At 42.5% G+C, this 14,844-nt stretch overlaps 2 protein-coding genes across 2 annotated transcripts; both read left to right on the forward strand.

Annotated features, from left to right (window-relative positions):
- Positions 1-2,409: 2,409 nt before the first annotated feature.
- On the forward strand, positions 2,410-3,249 carry LOC310691691 (olfactory receptor 10A7-like; the record flags this gene model as incomplete). Its single annotated transcript, XM_083471556.1, has 1 exon — positions 2,410-3,249. The coding sequence occupies one exon, from the start codon at positions 2,410-2,412 to the stop codon at positions 3,247-3,249; it is 840 nt and encodes a 279-aa protein (XP_083327682.1).
- An 8,013-nt stretch (positions 3,250-11,262) lies between these two features.
- LOC310691692 (olfactory receptor 10A7-like) lies at positions 11,263-12,207 on the forward strand (the record flags this gene model as incomplete). The annotated part of the gene is made up of 1 exon (XM_083471557.1): positions 11,263-12,207. The coding sequence occupies one exon, from the start codon at positions 11,263-11,265 to the stop codon at positions 12,205-12,207; it is 945 nt and encodes a 314-aa protein (XP_083327683.1).
- Between the last annotated feature and the right edge of the window lie 2,637 nt (positions 12,208-14,844).

Consider the following 14,844-nt stretch of genomic DNA (forward strand, 5'->3'; position numbering starts at 1 on the left):
ACAGCAGGTGACCGTTGTGAAACAAATGAGAAGGAAATGATCTTATAATGTAAATAAGACAAATGGAATTGAAAATGGTATTTCAAAGTGGGAGGAAGTCATTGAACAACTTTTATAACTTATTCAATTAATTTTTATTGCTGGAAAATGGAACAAAAGTTTGTGTAATAGAGAACAGGATGTAAACTTTATTAGAAACCCCCAAGGTTCCTTCACAATCCTGTTCCTTAGGGGCACACAGAAGTCTGAGATATGCCTCTGAAATCAGTTTGCACATCCTATAGAGGGGTGATATCTATGAGCGGAAAGTAATGAGAGTAAGAGAGAGAAGGAATATTGTTCACTCTTCAGTATTTTTTAATCAGGAATGTATTGGGAAATGAAAGGAAATTTCCCTGTTTTAGAAAAAAATATTTTATATTATTATTTTCTTCTTCATTTGAACAGTTGGGTGTGGTAGAAATACCTGACCCATCCACGTTTCCATCTCTTTCAAGATTTCATTTTGCTTCATTAAGAAATATCAGCTGGCATTTCCTGCACTGGTGTTTATTTGTGTTCATTATGCTGGTAAGTGAGACTCTTTACTACAAAAAAATTAGCAAGAGAAAGAACCAAGACTGTTTTACTCTATTGAAAGATCCACTGTATTTTGACTTCAACCTGATCTACAATGCAGTTCTATTTACTGTCTACTCAGAAGTAAATCCCACCACGTTCAAAGGGACCTACTCAAGTATGTGTGTATAAGATTAAAATGTTTATATGATAATTAATACTGCATGAATGCATACACAATAAGCTTTCTATGTAAGAGTGAGATTTATTAAACTATTGCTATCATGTTGGTTTCTCAGTGATAAAACGTATAAGGAAACAATCATGTATTAAGCACCACCGTATGGCAGTAACTTCAAAGACAGAATCACCATGGTCTTTAAACCTCCCTTGTTGAAATAAGTGTGACTGAAAAGCCTTTAATTTTGGGTGGACCATGTTCATACTTTTAAATAATATTTTTATTTTAAATGACTACTTCCTCAAATTTATTTATTTGGAACAGTTTTCAAAGGGAACACATATTTTCCATTGAAATAAAATGGCACTAAAAAAAGCCAGATTATGCAACATTAAAAATAAGAGTGATTACATTCTGCAATTCATCTTTTCCACCAAAATTCAGTGCTGTATTGTCTGGTTGTTGTTGGATTTTTGTTTTGTTTTTTGTTCACTTAATTTAGATCTCTTGAAGTTATATTTATCACAACAGCAGAAATGTTATTTCTTCCAGCAGTTTTGTGCTAATATGAAAAGAATGCCCCACTATGCAATAACTCACTCCATGTGAACAAATTGCACTGTGATCACTGAGGCTACGTAGAGTAGAGCTATTTAAAACAGCCCTGATGTTGCAACGTTAATGTGCTAATCTTGACAATTGTTCCATGAAATCTTTGGATGTGGCTATTCAGAGAAATGACTTGTTAACATGTGGCTGCCAAAGCTTGAGTGGTTTTCTGTCAACTCTTTCACAGAAGCCATCTCCAAATGGCTTGTGTCCTGTGTTCTCCAGAGCAGCCTTCCCAAACCTTGTCATTTCCACATGCTGTTGGACAGCAAATCTTATAATCTCTAACCATGCCAATGCTGGCTGGGGCTAATAGGAATTTTGTCTGAAACATCATGGAGGCATCATGTTGACTAAGATTGTGAAACTTTTGCTTTGTGACAGTCTGAAGACTACATACAATACTAACTAAATAAAATGCAATCTCACAGTGCTTTCTTGCTGCTTTTACTGTCAGCAGTAAATATGCAAATACTTTGTTACTGCTTCATTTATTGGAATTATTTCTTCCTATGTTATTTTAAGGGACGCAGGTGGCGGTGGCGCTGTGGTCTAAACCAAAGAGCCTGGGGCTTGCCGATTGGAAGGTCGGCAGTTCGAGTCCCCGCTACGGGGTGAGCTCCCGTTGCTCTGTTCAAGCTCCTGCCCACCTAGCAATTCAAAAACATGTCAAGTGCAAGTAGATAAATAGGTACCTCTCCAGTGGGAAGGTAAACGGCATTTCTGTGTGCTGCTCTGGTTCACCAGAAGCAGCTTAGTCATGCTGGCCACATGACCCAGAAGCTGTCTGCAGACAAATGCCGGCTCCCTTGGCCTGGGAGCGAGATGAGCACCACAACCCCAGAGTCATCCTTGACTGGACCTAATGGTCATGGGTACCTTTACTTATGTTATTTTAAGCTTTCTTTAACACATTTTGCATTCTTTTCTTCTTCCAGAAGAGTCAAACAAGAGCAATGAATGCTACAAGAGAGAATGGATTTGTCCTCTTGGGTTTAATGAATCATCCTGACCTGCAGCTGTTTTTGTTCATTTTCTTTCTATTGGTTTACATAATAATAATGTTGGGGAACATGCTCATTTTCATCATAGTCATAGCAGATCCATCACTTCACACACCAATGTATTTCTTTCTGAAGGTCTTGTCTTTCCTGGACATTTGCTACTCTTCAGTGACCCTACCGCAAATGCTGGTTAATTTCCTATCAGAGAACAAACGAATTTCCTACACTGGATGTGCCACACAAATGTTCTTCTTGCTTTTCTTAGGGGCATCAGAATGCTTCCTCCTGGCTGTTATGGCCTATGACCGTTACGTGGCCATATGCAAACCACTGAGATACATGATCATCATGAACCAGAAAGTTTGCCTTTCACTGACTGTCCTCTCATGGTTCATGGGCAACTTGGTGTCTCTGCTTCAGACAGCTTGGGTTTTCACTCTGCCATTCTGTGGATCAAACAAAATTAATTATTTTTTCTGTGATATCCCACCACTCATGAAGCTTTCATGCATTGACACTTCTTTGTATGAAATGCAGCTCTTTACAGCTGCCATCCTAGTTATTTTCACCCCCTTTTCCCTTATCATTGTGTCCTACTCTCTGATTATTTCCAATGTCCTGAAGATGACATCCTTGGAAGGGCGTCAGAAAGCTTTTTCCACCTGCTCTTCTCATGTCTTGGTGGTGACTCTGTACTATGGGAGTGGCAGCTTGATTTATCTAAGGCCCAAATCGCTTAATGCTCAGGATAGTGAAAAATACTTGGCTTTAGTGTACACCACCATCACGCCCATGCTGAACCCTATTATCTACGCCCTAAGGAATAAGGAAGTAAATGGTGCCATTAAGAGGATGGTGACCAGGACCTGGAACAGAGAATTATTTTTTCACAGATGATCATTCATTCATTCATCATAATATTTGGAAGCAATAAAGATAAGTTAGTATACTTTCAATTGCCGGTACTATATAATTTCCACAGATTGAGCATGACCAGAATGCATAAAGTGGTCTCTAAAAGAAGCACAAAGGACAGTTCCTGCTCCTGGTAAACAGCATGCTGAAATTGGATTTTGTCATACAGACAGCTAGCTCAATTGTTCCCCATTCAAAGAACACACTGGACCAAGTAGGAGAGTACTGGATTTTGTTGTTGTTTATGCATAACTTAGTCTTAGCCATTCAAAGCACAGACCCAAACAGCAAATACTTAATTGAATCACAACTAGGTACAGTGTAAATCATGGAAACCCGCCCCTTCTGTTCAGTTTTCCCTTACAAAAAAGGGGGATATATGAGAGGGGGTGGAGTTACACAAAAACATGCAAAAAGTCCTTGAAATTGTAAAAAGATGTAATAAAAATGACCACATAGTATTCTTAGCTGTAATTGCAAAACAATTAAAATAGCTGTAAGCATGGAGTTGTATCAGACTAACATAAATCATATTCAATGACTAGTAAGTATGTAGTATAAATTTAAAACAATCCTGATTTACCCCAAAGAATCATGTGAGGTGTAATTTATTAAGAGTCTTGAGAGTTCCACAATTTTGGCCACTAGTGTACACTGGAGGGCTGTATTAAGAGCCACCCTCTCCCAATTCTTAATATGATATAATAATGATTATCTGTGTTCGCACATACAAATAAATACAAATAAGGAAATAATCCCAGCAAGGTGCTCGGGGTTATTATTATTATTATTATTATTATTATGTTGTTGTTGTTGTTGTTGTTGTTGTTGTTGTTGTTGTTGTTGTTGTTGTTTGCCATTTCTTCAGCTGTCATTTGATCACAGCCTGGACGGAAAGAATTTATCTGTTGGCTTCTGCAGGAAAGCCCAGCAGCCCCTTCTTAGGTTGCCATCTTTATATGCTTACTGACCTGGGAGTTAAGCCCTGCTGAACTCAAGGTGGTCTACTCCCAAGTAGGAAAAACAGACTGTCGGGAGGCCCTGGCGCATCAAAAGCCAATGCCTGCTCAGTCCCTCGCTCGCTTGCTCGCCAGGCCCTGGTACTGCAGGCTTTGGACGGTGTGTGCGAGCCCTCCTCTCCTCCTCCTCCTCCACCACTGGCATGGAAGCTACGGCCCTGCTGGGGTGACAGCGCAAGTGCCCACAGAGAGGGCGCTCAGAGTGTGCCATAGGTCCGCCACCGCCGCCCTATGCCAGGCCCTCTAACATCCTGCAGAGGCAAATTGGGATGAACGTCTTTTGGGGCTGCACTCCCCATGCAAGTCACATGACTTACATGAGAGCAATGTGGATCGTTCAGGGCAGGGAGGAGCCTTCCTCACCTAGAGGGGCTGTCCATAAAGTAGTTGCTCATGGGTGGTGGAGAATCATGTGGGGAACATGACAGGAGAAAAATGAAGTCTCATATACAGCATTATATGTTCCCCAAAGGAAGCTAGCAGGGAGGAGGAGAAGGCATGCCCTGCTGCCAGTAGCTCTTTAGGTTGTGAAATGCTTCCATAACCATGAAGTACTTTATGGACTATCAGTGCTGGATCTCTGCCAGGCAAACACTCCCTGCTCAGCTTCCATACTTCTGCCAGTCATCTTGGAGATGGGCAGCCATGCCAGGGCAGGGCATTCCCTGCTTGCTAGGAGACACTGGCAGGTCAGGAAAAGGGTGGCAGGGAGCATCAGGTAATGATGAGTGGAACCTCCCCATGAATCAGTGGCATAGTGGGGGGGGGCTGTGACTCCGGGCACATTTTTTGAGGGGGCATGACCAGGTGCCCCTGCAACAGGCTCCCTTATCAGAACCTGGCACTTGTGCCAACTCCATGGGGCCCTAGTGGCTCGGTCCCTTCTCCTGCCAACCTAGCAGTTCGAAAACACATCAAAGTGCAAGTAGATAAATAAGTACCACTCCAGCGGGAAGGTAAACGGCGTTTCCATGTGCTGCTCTGGTTCACCAGAAGTGACTTAGTCATGCTGGCCACATGACCCAGAAAAACTGTCTGCAGACAAACATCGGCTTCCTCGGCCAATAAAGCGAGATAAGAGCTGCAACCCCAGAGTCGGTCACGACTGGACCTAATGGTCAGGGGTCCATTTACTTTTTTATTGCTGTCTTATTTTGCATATGGTCACCCTAACTACCATATTTTTCGCCCCATAAGACGCACCGGCCCATAAGACGCACCTAGATTTTTTTTTGGGGGGGGGAAATAAAGGGAAAAAAATTATTTCCCCCCCAGGTGCGCTGCGCTACACCAGGAGCTTGGGGCATGCGGAGCTCAGCGCGCCCCAAGCTTCTGCGTGCTGGCAAGGTCTCCGCTAGCGTGGGAGAGCCTGGCGCCTCTCCCAGGGCTAGCGGACCCCTGCGCTAATCCAGAAGCTTAGGGCGAGCTGAGGTCAGCGCGCCCCAAGCTTCTGCGTGCCGGCAAGCAGTCCGCTAGCCCTGGGAGAGCCGCAGGGCTCTCCCAGGGCTAGCGGATCGCTGCACTACACCAGGAGCTTGGGGCGTGCTGAGCTCAGCGCGCCCCAAGCTTCTAGGTGCGCGCAAGCAGTCCGCTGCCGCCCCAAGCCTTGCGCACCCGGCAGGAGGTCCCACCGGGTGCGTGAGGCTTGGGGTGGCAGCGGACTGCTTGCGCGCACCTAGAAGCTTGGGGCGTGCTGAGCTCAGCGCGCCCCAAGCTTCTAGGTGCGCGCAAGCAGTCCGCTAGCCTTGGGAGAGCCGCGAGGCTCTCCCAGGGCTAGCGGATCGCTGCGCTACACCAGGAGCTTGGGGCGTGCTGAGCTCAGTGCGCCCCAAGCTTCTGCGTGCGCGCAAGCAGTCCGCTAGTCTTGGGAGAGCCGCAGGGCTCTCCCAGGGCTAGCGGATCGCTGCGCTACACCAGGAGCTTGGGGCGTGCTGAGCTCAGCGCGCCCCAAGCTTCTAGGTGCGCACAAGCAGTCCGCTGCCGCCCCAAGCCTCGCGCACCCGGTGGGACCTCCTGCCGGGCGCGCGAGGCTTGCAGGCATTCGCCCCATAAGACGCACCCCGATTTCCCCTTCATTTTTGGAGGGGAAAAAGTGCGTCTTATGGGGCGAAAAATACGGTAGTCTTTCAGTGTTAATATTCATCAGCACACCTAATCACAAATCAGCTACTGCACATTGCTATGAGATCATTTGCAGAGGAGGAACAGGCAGACCTTCAGATGTGATTTCAACTGCCCTCAGCACAAGGCAGCATGGCCATTGGTCAAGGCTGATATGTGTCAAAGTCCAATACGTGGTGAACCACAGGCTCCCCATCCCTGTGATAACTCTATTAACATTACAATCAGAGCCATGTTTACTCAGAGATAAGACCAATTGTGCTGAGGGGGACTTACACACTGTGCATCCAGTGGAAACAGGGCTGCTACTCATTTGTAAGTGAAGACAATACAGTCCGAAGTGATGACATTATGTTTGCTGACTGGGAGCAGTTGTGGACCTCCGGCATAAAATTTACGGCATGTAATGCCTTAAGAGAGAATATTATGAAAATGATTTACAGGTGGTACATGACCCCAGTCAAGCTTGCAAAAATTTACCACTTGCCTGATAACAAATGTTGGAAATGTAAAGAAACTGAAGGTACTTTTTTTCACCTTTGGTGGACGTGCCCGAAGATTAAGGCTTTCTGTGAAATGATATATAATGAAATGAAAAAGGTACTTAAATGTACTTTTCCTAAGAAACCAGAGGCCTTTCTCTTGGGCATTGTCGGCCAATTGGTGTCAAAGAAAGATAGAACTTTTTTATGTATGTTACAACAGCAGCAAGAACACTTATCGCAAAGTATTGGAAGACACAAGATCTACCCACTTTGGAAGAATGGCAGATGAAGGTGATAGACTATATGGGACTGGCTGAAATGACTGGCAGAATCCGAGACCAGGGGAATGAGACGGCGGAAGAAGATTGGAAGAAATTTAAAATTTATCTTAAGAAATATTGTAAAATTAATGAGTGTTAAAATGTTGTGGTTAAGAAACTAAGGGATTACAGCTGAAAAAGAGTAAGTAAAAGAAAAGGAAAGGAAAGGAAACAATTGGATAAAATTAAGGGGAGGATTTGCTGAAATAAATTTGGAAATTGGAATGCAGAAAGGGGAGGTATGGGGAAGTTGGTGAAATAAGGTTCAAGGAAAAAAAGATTTGAAATTATACATGTTTGTTTGTTTTTGTGTATGTATGTTTATATTGTGTATTGTGTGTGTTTTTATAATTTGTGAAAATTCAATAAATATTTTTTTAAAAAATACAGTCCGAAGTGAGAGAAAAAGAGAGAGCCAACCCCATTCTACTAAAACCTTAAGATATGCAATAAGAGAATCTAACTTATTTGTCCACTTGTACTTCTCCTTTCATACCATTGGAGCCAACTCCTAGGGTCTATGAGGGCTTCTGCCTCCACAATAAAAGATTTGAGGCAGTCAGGCCCCCACAAAGCTGGTAGGCATTCCCATTCAAATGGTGTGTGTCATGTGATCAAGTATGTGTGGCAGGGCTTACCTGCGCCCCCACAATATCTTCTTCAAGTTGGTACCCCTGTTTCATACTTAATTCAGCACCTGATAATACAGTAAGGGTGTATGATACCCTTCACAATCAAAGAATTCCTCCCCTACCCAGAACCATACCTCTATAAGGTGGACGGCTCCTTCCATGACCTTCCCAGAGACCAGAAAGGGAACAATTCCTACCCTTTTATAAAAGCAGTTGTGGTGAATGGGGAGGGGAGGGAAGGCTTGGGGGCAAGCTGTGCAGGTAATGAGGTGTGACCGGATAGGGGAGGGGTGGATGATTTGTAAAGGAAAGGACATTTAGTCAGGTGTAAATGTAGCATGCGTTGGCCAGGTATGGAGGGATGTGGGTTGTCAAAGGGTTTGGTGGGTAGGTGGGGTTGGTGACCAGAGTGAGCAGGCATTCCCTAGTTTTAAAATAAAAGAAGAGGAAAAGAAAGATAGCCTGAATATCTGGTGTCCTTTTTTTCTCTCAGTCACATTCTGGCATTATTGAGGAAAATCAAGAGAATTCAGTGGGAAAGGTGGCATTGATGATGACCTCAATGAGCTTTAAATAGCTACCTCCCTACCTTTAGTGGATGGGATTTTGCAGATGACTGATATATGTGATCACTTGTTGCCCAAGCTTTCTAAATGGTTGATACCACAGATTTAGATCTTTTGCAAGTAGCACTGAGCTATGCTCAGTTGGACTTAATGCACTATAATAGGAGCTAAGGGACTGTGAGAATACTTTTGTGCTATGAAATGACAAAAAATACTCTACCTTGTTGAGTTCATTGATTTGCATGTCAAGGGGTGGGCAGGGGATAGAAGCAGGATCACAAAAACAGGGTCTACTGTAATGTATCTATATTCATTTGAAAGTTGGCATGGAGTTTAGACTGTTGCTCGTACAAAGGTACACTTGAGGGGCCCTACTCATGCAATTAGGAATCCTGAAATTTATGCAATTGGGATTCCTTATCATGTGAAGGGACCCCTATGCACATACAATTGCACATTTGCAGACTCATTGTAGGCATCCAATTGAAGTCACATATTTCAGTCTCCACCTCCCCAGAATGATACTGATTGGTGAGCCAAAATGGGCTACTGACCATAGTTTCTTACAGCAGATGACTGTTGTGAAACAAATGAGAAGGAAATGATCTTATAATGTAAATAAGACAAATGGGATTGAAAATGATATTTCAAAGTGGGAGGAAGTCATTGAACAACTTTTATAACTTATTCAATTAACTTTTATTGCTGGAAAATGGAACAAAAGTTTATCTGATAGAGAACAGGATGTAAACTTTATTAGAAATCCCCTAGGTTCCTGCACAATCCTGCTCCTTAGGGGCACACAGAGGTCTGAGACATGCCTCTGAAATCAGTCTGCCCATCCTATAGGCAGATGATATCTATCAGCGGAAAGTAATGAGAGTAAGAGAGACTAAATATTGTTCACTCTTCAGTATTTTTTAATCCGAAATGTATTGGGAAATGAAAGGAAATTTCCCTGTTTTAGAAAAATTATTTTATATTATTATTTTCTTCTTCATTTGAACAGCTGGGTGTGGAAGAACCACCTGATCCATCCACGTTTCCATCTCTTTCAAGGTTTTATTTTGCTTCACTGTGAAATTTCAGCTGGCATTTCCTGCACTGGTGTTTATTTGCATTCATTATGCTGGTAAGTGAGACTCTTTACTACAAAAAAAAATAACAAGAGAAAGAACCAAGACTGTTTTCCTATATAGAAAGATCCAATGTATTTTGACTTCAACTTGATCTACAATGCAGTTCTATTTACTGTCTACTCAGAAGTAAGTCCCACCAAGTTCAAAGGGTCCTACTCCCAAATATTTGTGTATAATATTAAAAGGTTTCTACAATAATTAATACTGCATGAATGCATACATAATAAGCTTTCTATGTAAGAGTGAGATTTATTAAACTATTGCTATCATGTTGGCTTCTCAGTGATAAAATGTATAAGGAAAAAATCATGTCTTAAGCACCACCGTATGCCAGTAACTTCAAAGACAGAATCACCATGGTCTTTAAACCTCCCTTGTTGAAATAAGTGTGACTGAAAAGCCTTTAATTTTGGGTGGACCATGTTCATACTTTAAAAAAAAAATTTGAAAAAATAACTACTTCCCCAAATTTATTTATTAGGAACAGTTTTCAGAGGGAAGACTTATCTTTTCCATTGAAATACAATGGCACAAAAAAAATCACTTCAGCCGGATTATGCAACATTAAAAATAACAGTGATTACATTCTGCAATTCATCTTTTCCACCAAAATTCAGTGCTGTATTGTCTGGTTGTTGTTGGGTGTGTTATTTTTGTGTGTTTTTTTGTTCACTTAATTTAGATCACTTGAAGTTATATTTATGATAATAGCAGAAATGCTATTCTTCCAGCAGTTTTGTGCTAATATGAAAAGAATGCCCCACTATGCAATATGTCACTCCATGTGAACAAATTGCACTGTGGTCATTGAGGCTATGTAGAGCTATTTAAAACAGCCCTGATGTTGCAAGAATACTGTACTAATCTTGACAAATGTTCCATGAAATCTTTGGATGTGGCTATTAAGAGAAACAATTTTTAACATGTGGCTCCTCAAAGATCCTGTGGTTTTCTGTCATCTCTTTCGCAGAAGCCATCTCTAAATGGTTTCTGTCCTGTGTTCTCCAGAGCAGCCTTCCCAAACCTTGTCATTTCCACACGCTGTTGGACAGCAAATCTTATAATTTCTAAGCATGTCAATGCTGGCTGGGGCTAATAGGAATTTTGTCTGAAACATCATGGAGGCATCATGTTGACTAAGATTGTGAAACTTTTGCTTTCTAACAGTCTGATGACTACATACAATACTAACTAAACAAAATGCAATCTCACAGTGCTTTCTTGCTGCTTTTACTGTCAGCAGTAAATATGCAAATACTTTATTACTGCTTCAGTGATTGGAATTATTTCTTCCTATGTTATTTTAAGGGATGCAGGTGGCACAGTGGTCTAAACCACAGAGCCTAGGGCTTGCCGGTCGGAAGGTCGGCAGTTCAAATCCCTGCAACGGGATGAGCTCCCGTTGCTTGGTCCCAGCTCCTGCCCACCTAGCAGTTCAAAAGCACGTCAAGTGCAAGTAGATAAATAGGTACTGTTCTGGTGGGAAGGTAAACGGCGTTTCTGTGCGCTGCTCTGGTTTGACAGAAGCAGCTTAGTCATGCTGGCTATATAACTCAGAAGCCGTCTGCAGACAAACGCTGGCTCCTTCGGCCTATAGAGCAAGATTTGCGCTGCAACCCCAGAGTCTTACCTTTACCTTTACCTATGTTATTTTAAGCTTTCTTTAACACATTTTGCATTCTTTTCTTCTTCCAGAAGAGTCAAACAAGAGCAATGAATGCTACAAGAGAGAATGGATTTGTCCTCTTGGGTTTAATGAATCATCCTGACCTGCAGCTGTTTTTGTTCATTGTCTTTCTATTGGTTTACATAATAATAGTGTTGGGGAACATGCTCATTTTCATCATGGTCATAGCAGATCCATCACTTCACACACCAATGTATTTCTTTCTGAAGGTCTTGTCTTTCCTGGACATTTGCTGCTCTTCGGTGACCCTCCCCCTAATGCTGGTTAATTTCCTATCAGAGAATAAGAGAATTTCCTACACTGGATGTGCCACACAAATGTTCTTCTTGCTTTTCTTAGCGTCATCAGAATGTTTCCTCCTGGCTGTTATGGCCTATGACCGTTATGTGGCCATATGCAAACCACTGAGATACATAATCATCATGAACCAGAAAGTTTGCCTTTCACTGACTGTCCTCTCGTGGTTCATGGGCAACTTGGTGTCTCTGCTTCAGACAGCTTGGGTTTTCACTCTGCCATTCTGTGGATCAAACAAAATTAATTATTTTTTCTGTGATATCCCACCACTCCTCAAGCTTTCATGCATTGACACTTCTTCGTATGAAATGCAGCTCTTTACAGCTGCCATCCTAGTTATTTTCACCCCCTTTTCCCTTATCATTGTGTCCTACTCTCTGATTATTTCCAACATCCTGAAGATGACATCCTCGGAAGGGCGTCAGAAAGCTTTCTCCACCTGCTCCTCTCATGTCTTGGTGGTGACCCTGTACTATGGGAGTGGCAGCTTGATTTATCTAAGGCCCAAATCACTTAAGACTCAGGATAGTGACAAATACTTGGCTTTAGTGTACACCGCCATCACGCCCATGCTGAACCCTGTTATCTATGCCCTAAGGAATAAGGAAGTAAATGGTGCCATTAAGAGGATGGTGACCAAGACCATGAACAGAGAATTATTTTTTCACAGTTGATCATTCATTCATCATAATGTTTGGAAGCAATAAAGATAAGTTAGTATACTTTCAATTGCCGGTACTATATAATTTCCACAGATTGAGCATGACCAGAATGTATAAAGTGGTGTCTAAAAGAAGCACAAAAGACAGTTCCTGCTCCTAGTAAATAGCATGCTGAAATTGGATTTTGACATACAGGCAGCCAGCTCAATTGTAACCCATTCAAAGAACAGAAGAAAAGAGAGTTTGGATTTGATATCCCGCTTTATCACAACCTGAAGAAGTCTCAAAGTGGCTAACATTCTCCTTTCCCTTCCTCCCCCACAACAAACACTCTGAGGTGAGTAGAGCTGAGAGACTTCAGAGAAGTGTGACTAGCCCAAAGTCACCCAGCAGTTGCACGTGGAGGAGCGGAGACGCGAACCCGGTTCCCCAGATTACGAGTCTACCGCTCTTAACCACTACACCACACTGGAGAGTATTGGATTTTGTTGTTGTTGTTCATGCATAACTTAGTCTTAGCCATTCAAAGCACAGACCCAAACAGCAAATACTTAATTGAATCACAACTAGGTACAGTGTACATCATGGAAACCTGCCCCTTCTGTTCTGTTTTCCCTTACAAAAAAGGGGGATATATGAGAGGGGGTGGAGATACACAAAAACATGCAAAAATTCCTTGAAATTGTAAAAAGATGTAATAAAAATAACCACAATACAATGAAAATAGCTTTAAGCATGGAGTTGTATCAGACTAAAATAAATCATATTCAATGACTAGTAAGTATGCAGTATAAATTTAAAACAATCCTGATTTACCCCAAATAATCATTTGAGATGTAGCTTATTAAGAGTTTTGAGAGTTGTTAGGAGACCCACTACTACAGTGATAGCAAACCTTTTAGAGACTGAGTGCCCAAACTGCAACCCAAAACTCACTTATTTATCGCAAAGTGCCAACATGGCAATTTAACCAGTATATCCCATTTTTTTCTGTTTTTCACTTTTCTTCTTTGTAACTGCTGTTGTAATAAATAATCCTTCATAAAAGTTATTGCATTACATTCTTCATTAAATTATCTTTCCCTTGATATATAATTTTATGGTATAACTCAGTGCTTTTTTTCCCCCTTCTAAAAAAAGTCTCATTTTGACTCAAGGAAATCACCACCGGGGAAAAATAAATGCAGTTCAAATCAGGAAGAATAAATACAGTGAATTTCTTCTCCCGCTAAATTTACAAAATGTTTAGGGGTATATGTCCCCCTGTGTCCCCACAGAAAATAAAGCACTGGTATTACAAAGTGGTGTTATGAGCCATCAAACCACGGAAATACGTTTTTTCCAGAAGGTTCCACAATTTTGGACACTAGTGTACACTGGAGGGCTGTACTAAAAGCCACCCTCTCCCAGTTCTTAATATGATATAATAATGATTGTCTGTGTGTGCAGATACAAATAAATATAAATAAAGAAATAAACCCAGCCAGGTGGGCAGGGTATAAATAATAATAATAATAATAATAATAATAAGAAGAAGAAGAAGAAGAAGAAGAAGAAGAAGAAGAAGAAGACGAAGAAGAAGAAGAAGAAGAAGTTGTTGTTGTTTGCCATTTCTTCAGCTGTCATTTGATCACAGCCTCCACAGAATGAATTTCTCTGTTGGCTTCTGCAGGAAAGCCCAGAGAACACGTAAACCCAACAGTCCCTTCTTAGGTTGTCATCTTTATATGCTTACTGACCTGGGTGTTAAGCCCTGCTGAACTCAAGATGGCTTACTCCCAAGTAGGAAAAACAGACTGGCAGGAGGCCCTGGAGCATCAAAAGTCAAGCCTCCTCAGCCCCTCGCTCGCTCGCCAGGCCCTGGTACCGCAGGCTTTGGACGGCACGTGCGAGCGCTCCCCTCCTCCTCCTCCCCCGTGACCGGCACAGAAGTTACTGTTAGAATTCCTGCTCCATGACTGCAGTCAGTGAGTTCTGCATGAGATTAATGTCTATCACATGATGGTGTATGTTTTGACTCCACAGAGTGGGAAGTGATGGAGACAGGATGTTTGTGTTACTGTGTTCCGTGAAGTGGGACTATTGTCCTTTCTTCTTTTTCTCTTTGCTGTCTGATGCTACAGAGAGAGGGAGCCATGTTGCAGTGCTCCGTGTGTGTTTATAAGTAAATAAAGTAGATTAGCCCAAATACTGAGTTGCTGAGGTCTGTCACACCAAGTGTGCAAACTCTGCAGATCTCTAAGTGTGCTGGTGTTGGTTGGCATCGGTTGCTGTGATGTTCAGGCTGAAGAAAGCTTATGAAGCTCCCAAACTATCAACCAGGAGGGAGGGAACATGCCAGTTGGGCATGTATCTCTGCCAGGGTCCTACTTGAGTGTAGGCTGAACTCCTGACAGTTATGGCCCTGCTGGGGTGACAGCGCACGTGCCCACAGAGAGGGCGCTCAGAGTGTGCCATAGGTGCCATAGGTCCACCACCACTGCCCTATGACATGCCCTCTAACATCCTGCAGAGGGAAATTGGGATGCACGTCTTTTGGGGCTGCACTCTCCATGAAAGCCACATGACTTACATGAGAGCAATGTGGATCCTTCAGGGCAGGGAGGAGCCTTCCTCACCTAGAGGGGCTGTCCATAAAGTAGTTGCTCA

The sequence above is a fragment of the Podarcis liolepis genome (genome assembly GCF_965112155.1).
Source record: "Podarcis liolepis genome assembly, chromosome: 13".
Lineage (NCBI taxonomy): Eukaryota > Metazoa > Chordata > Lepidosauria > Squamata > Lacertidae > Podarcis > Podarcis liolepis.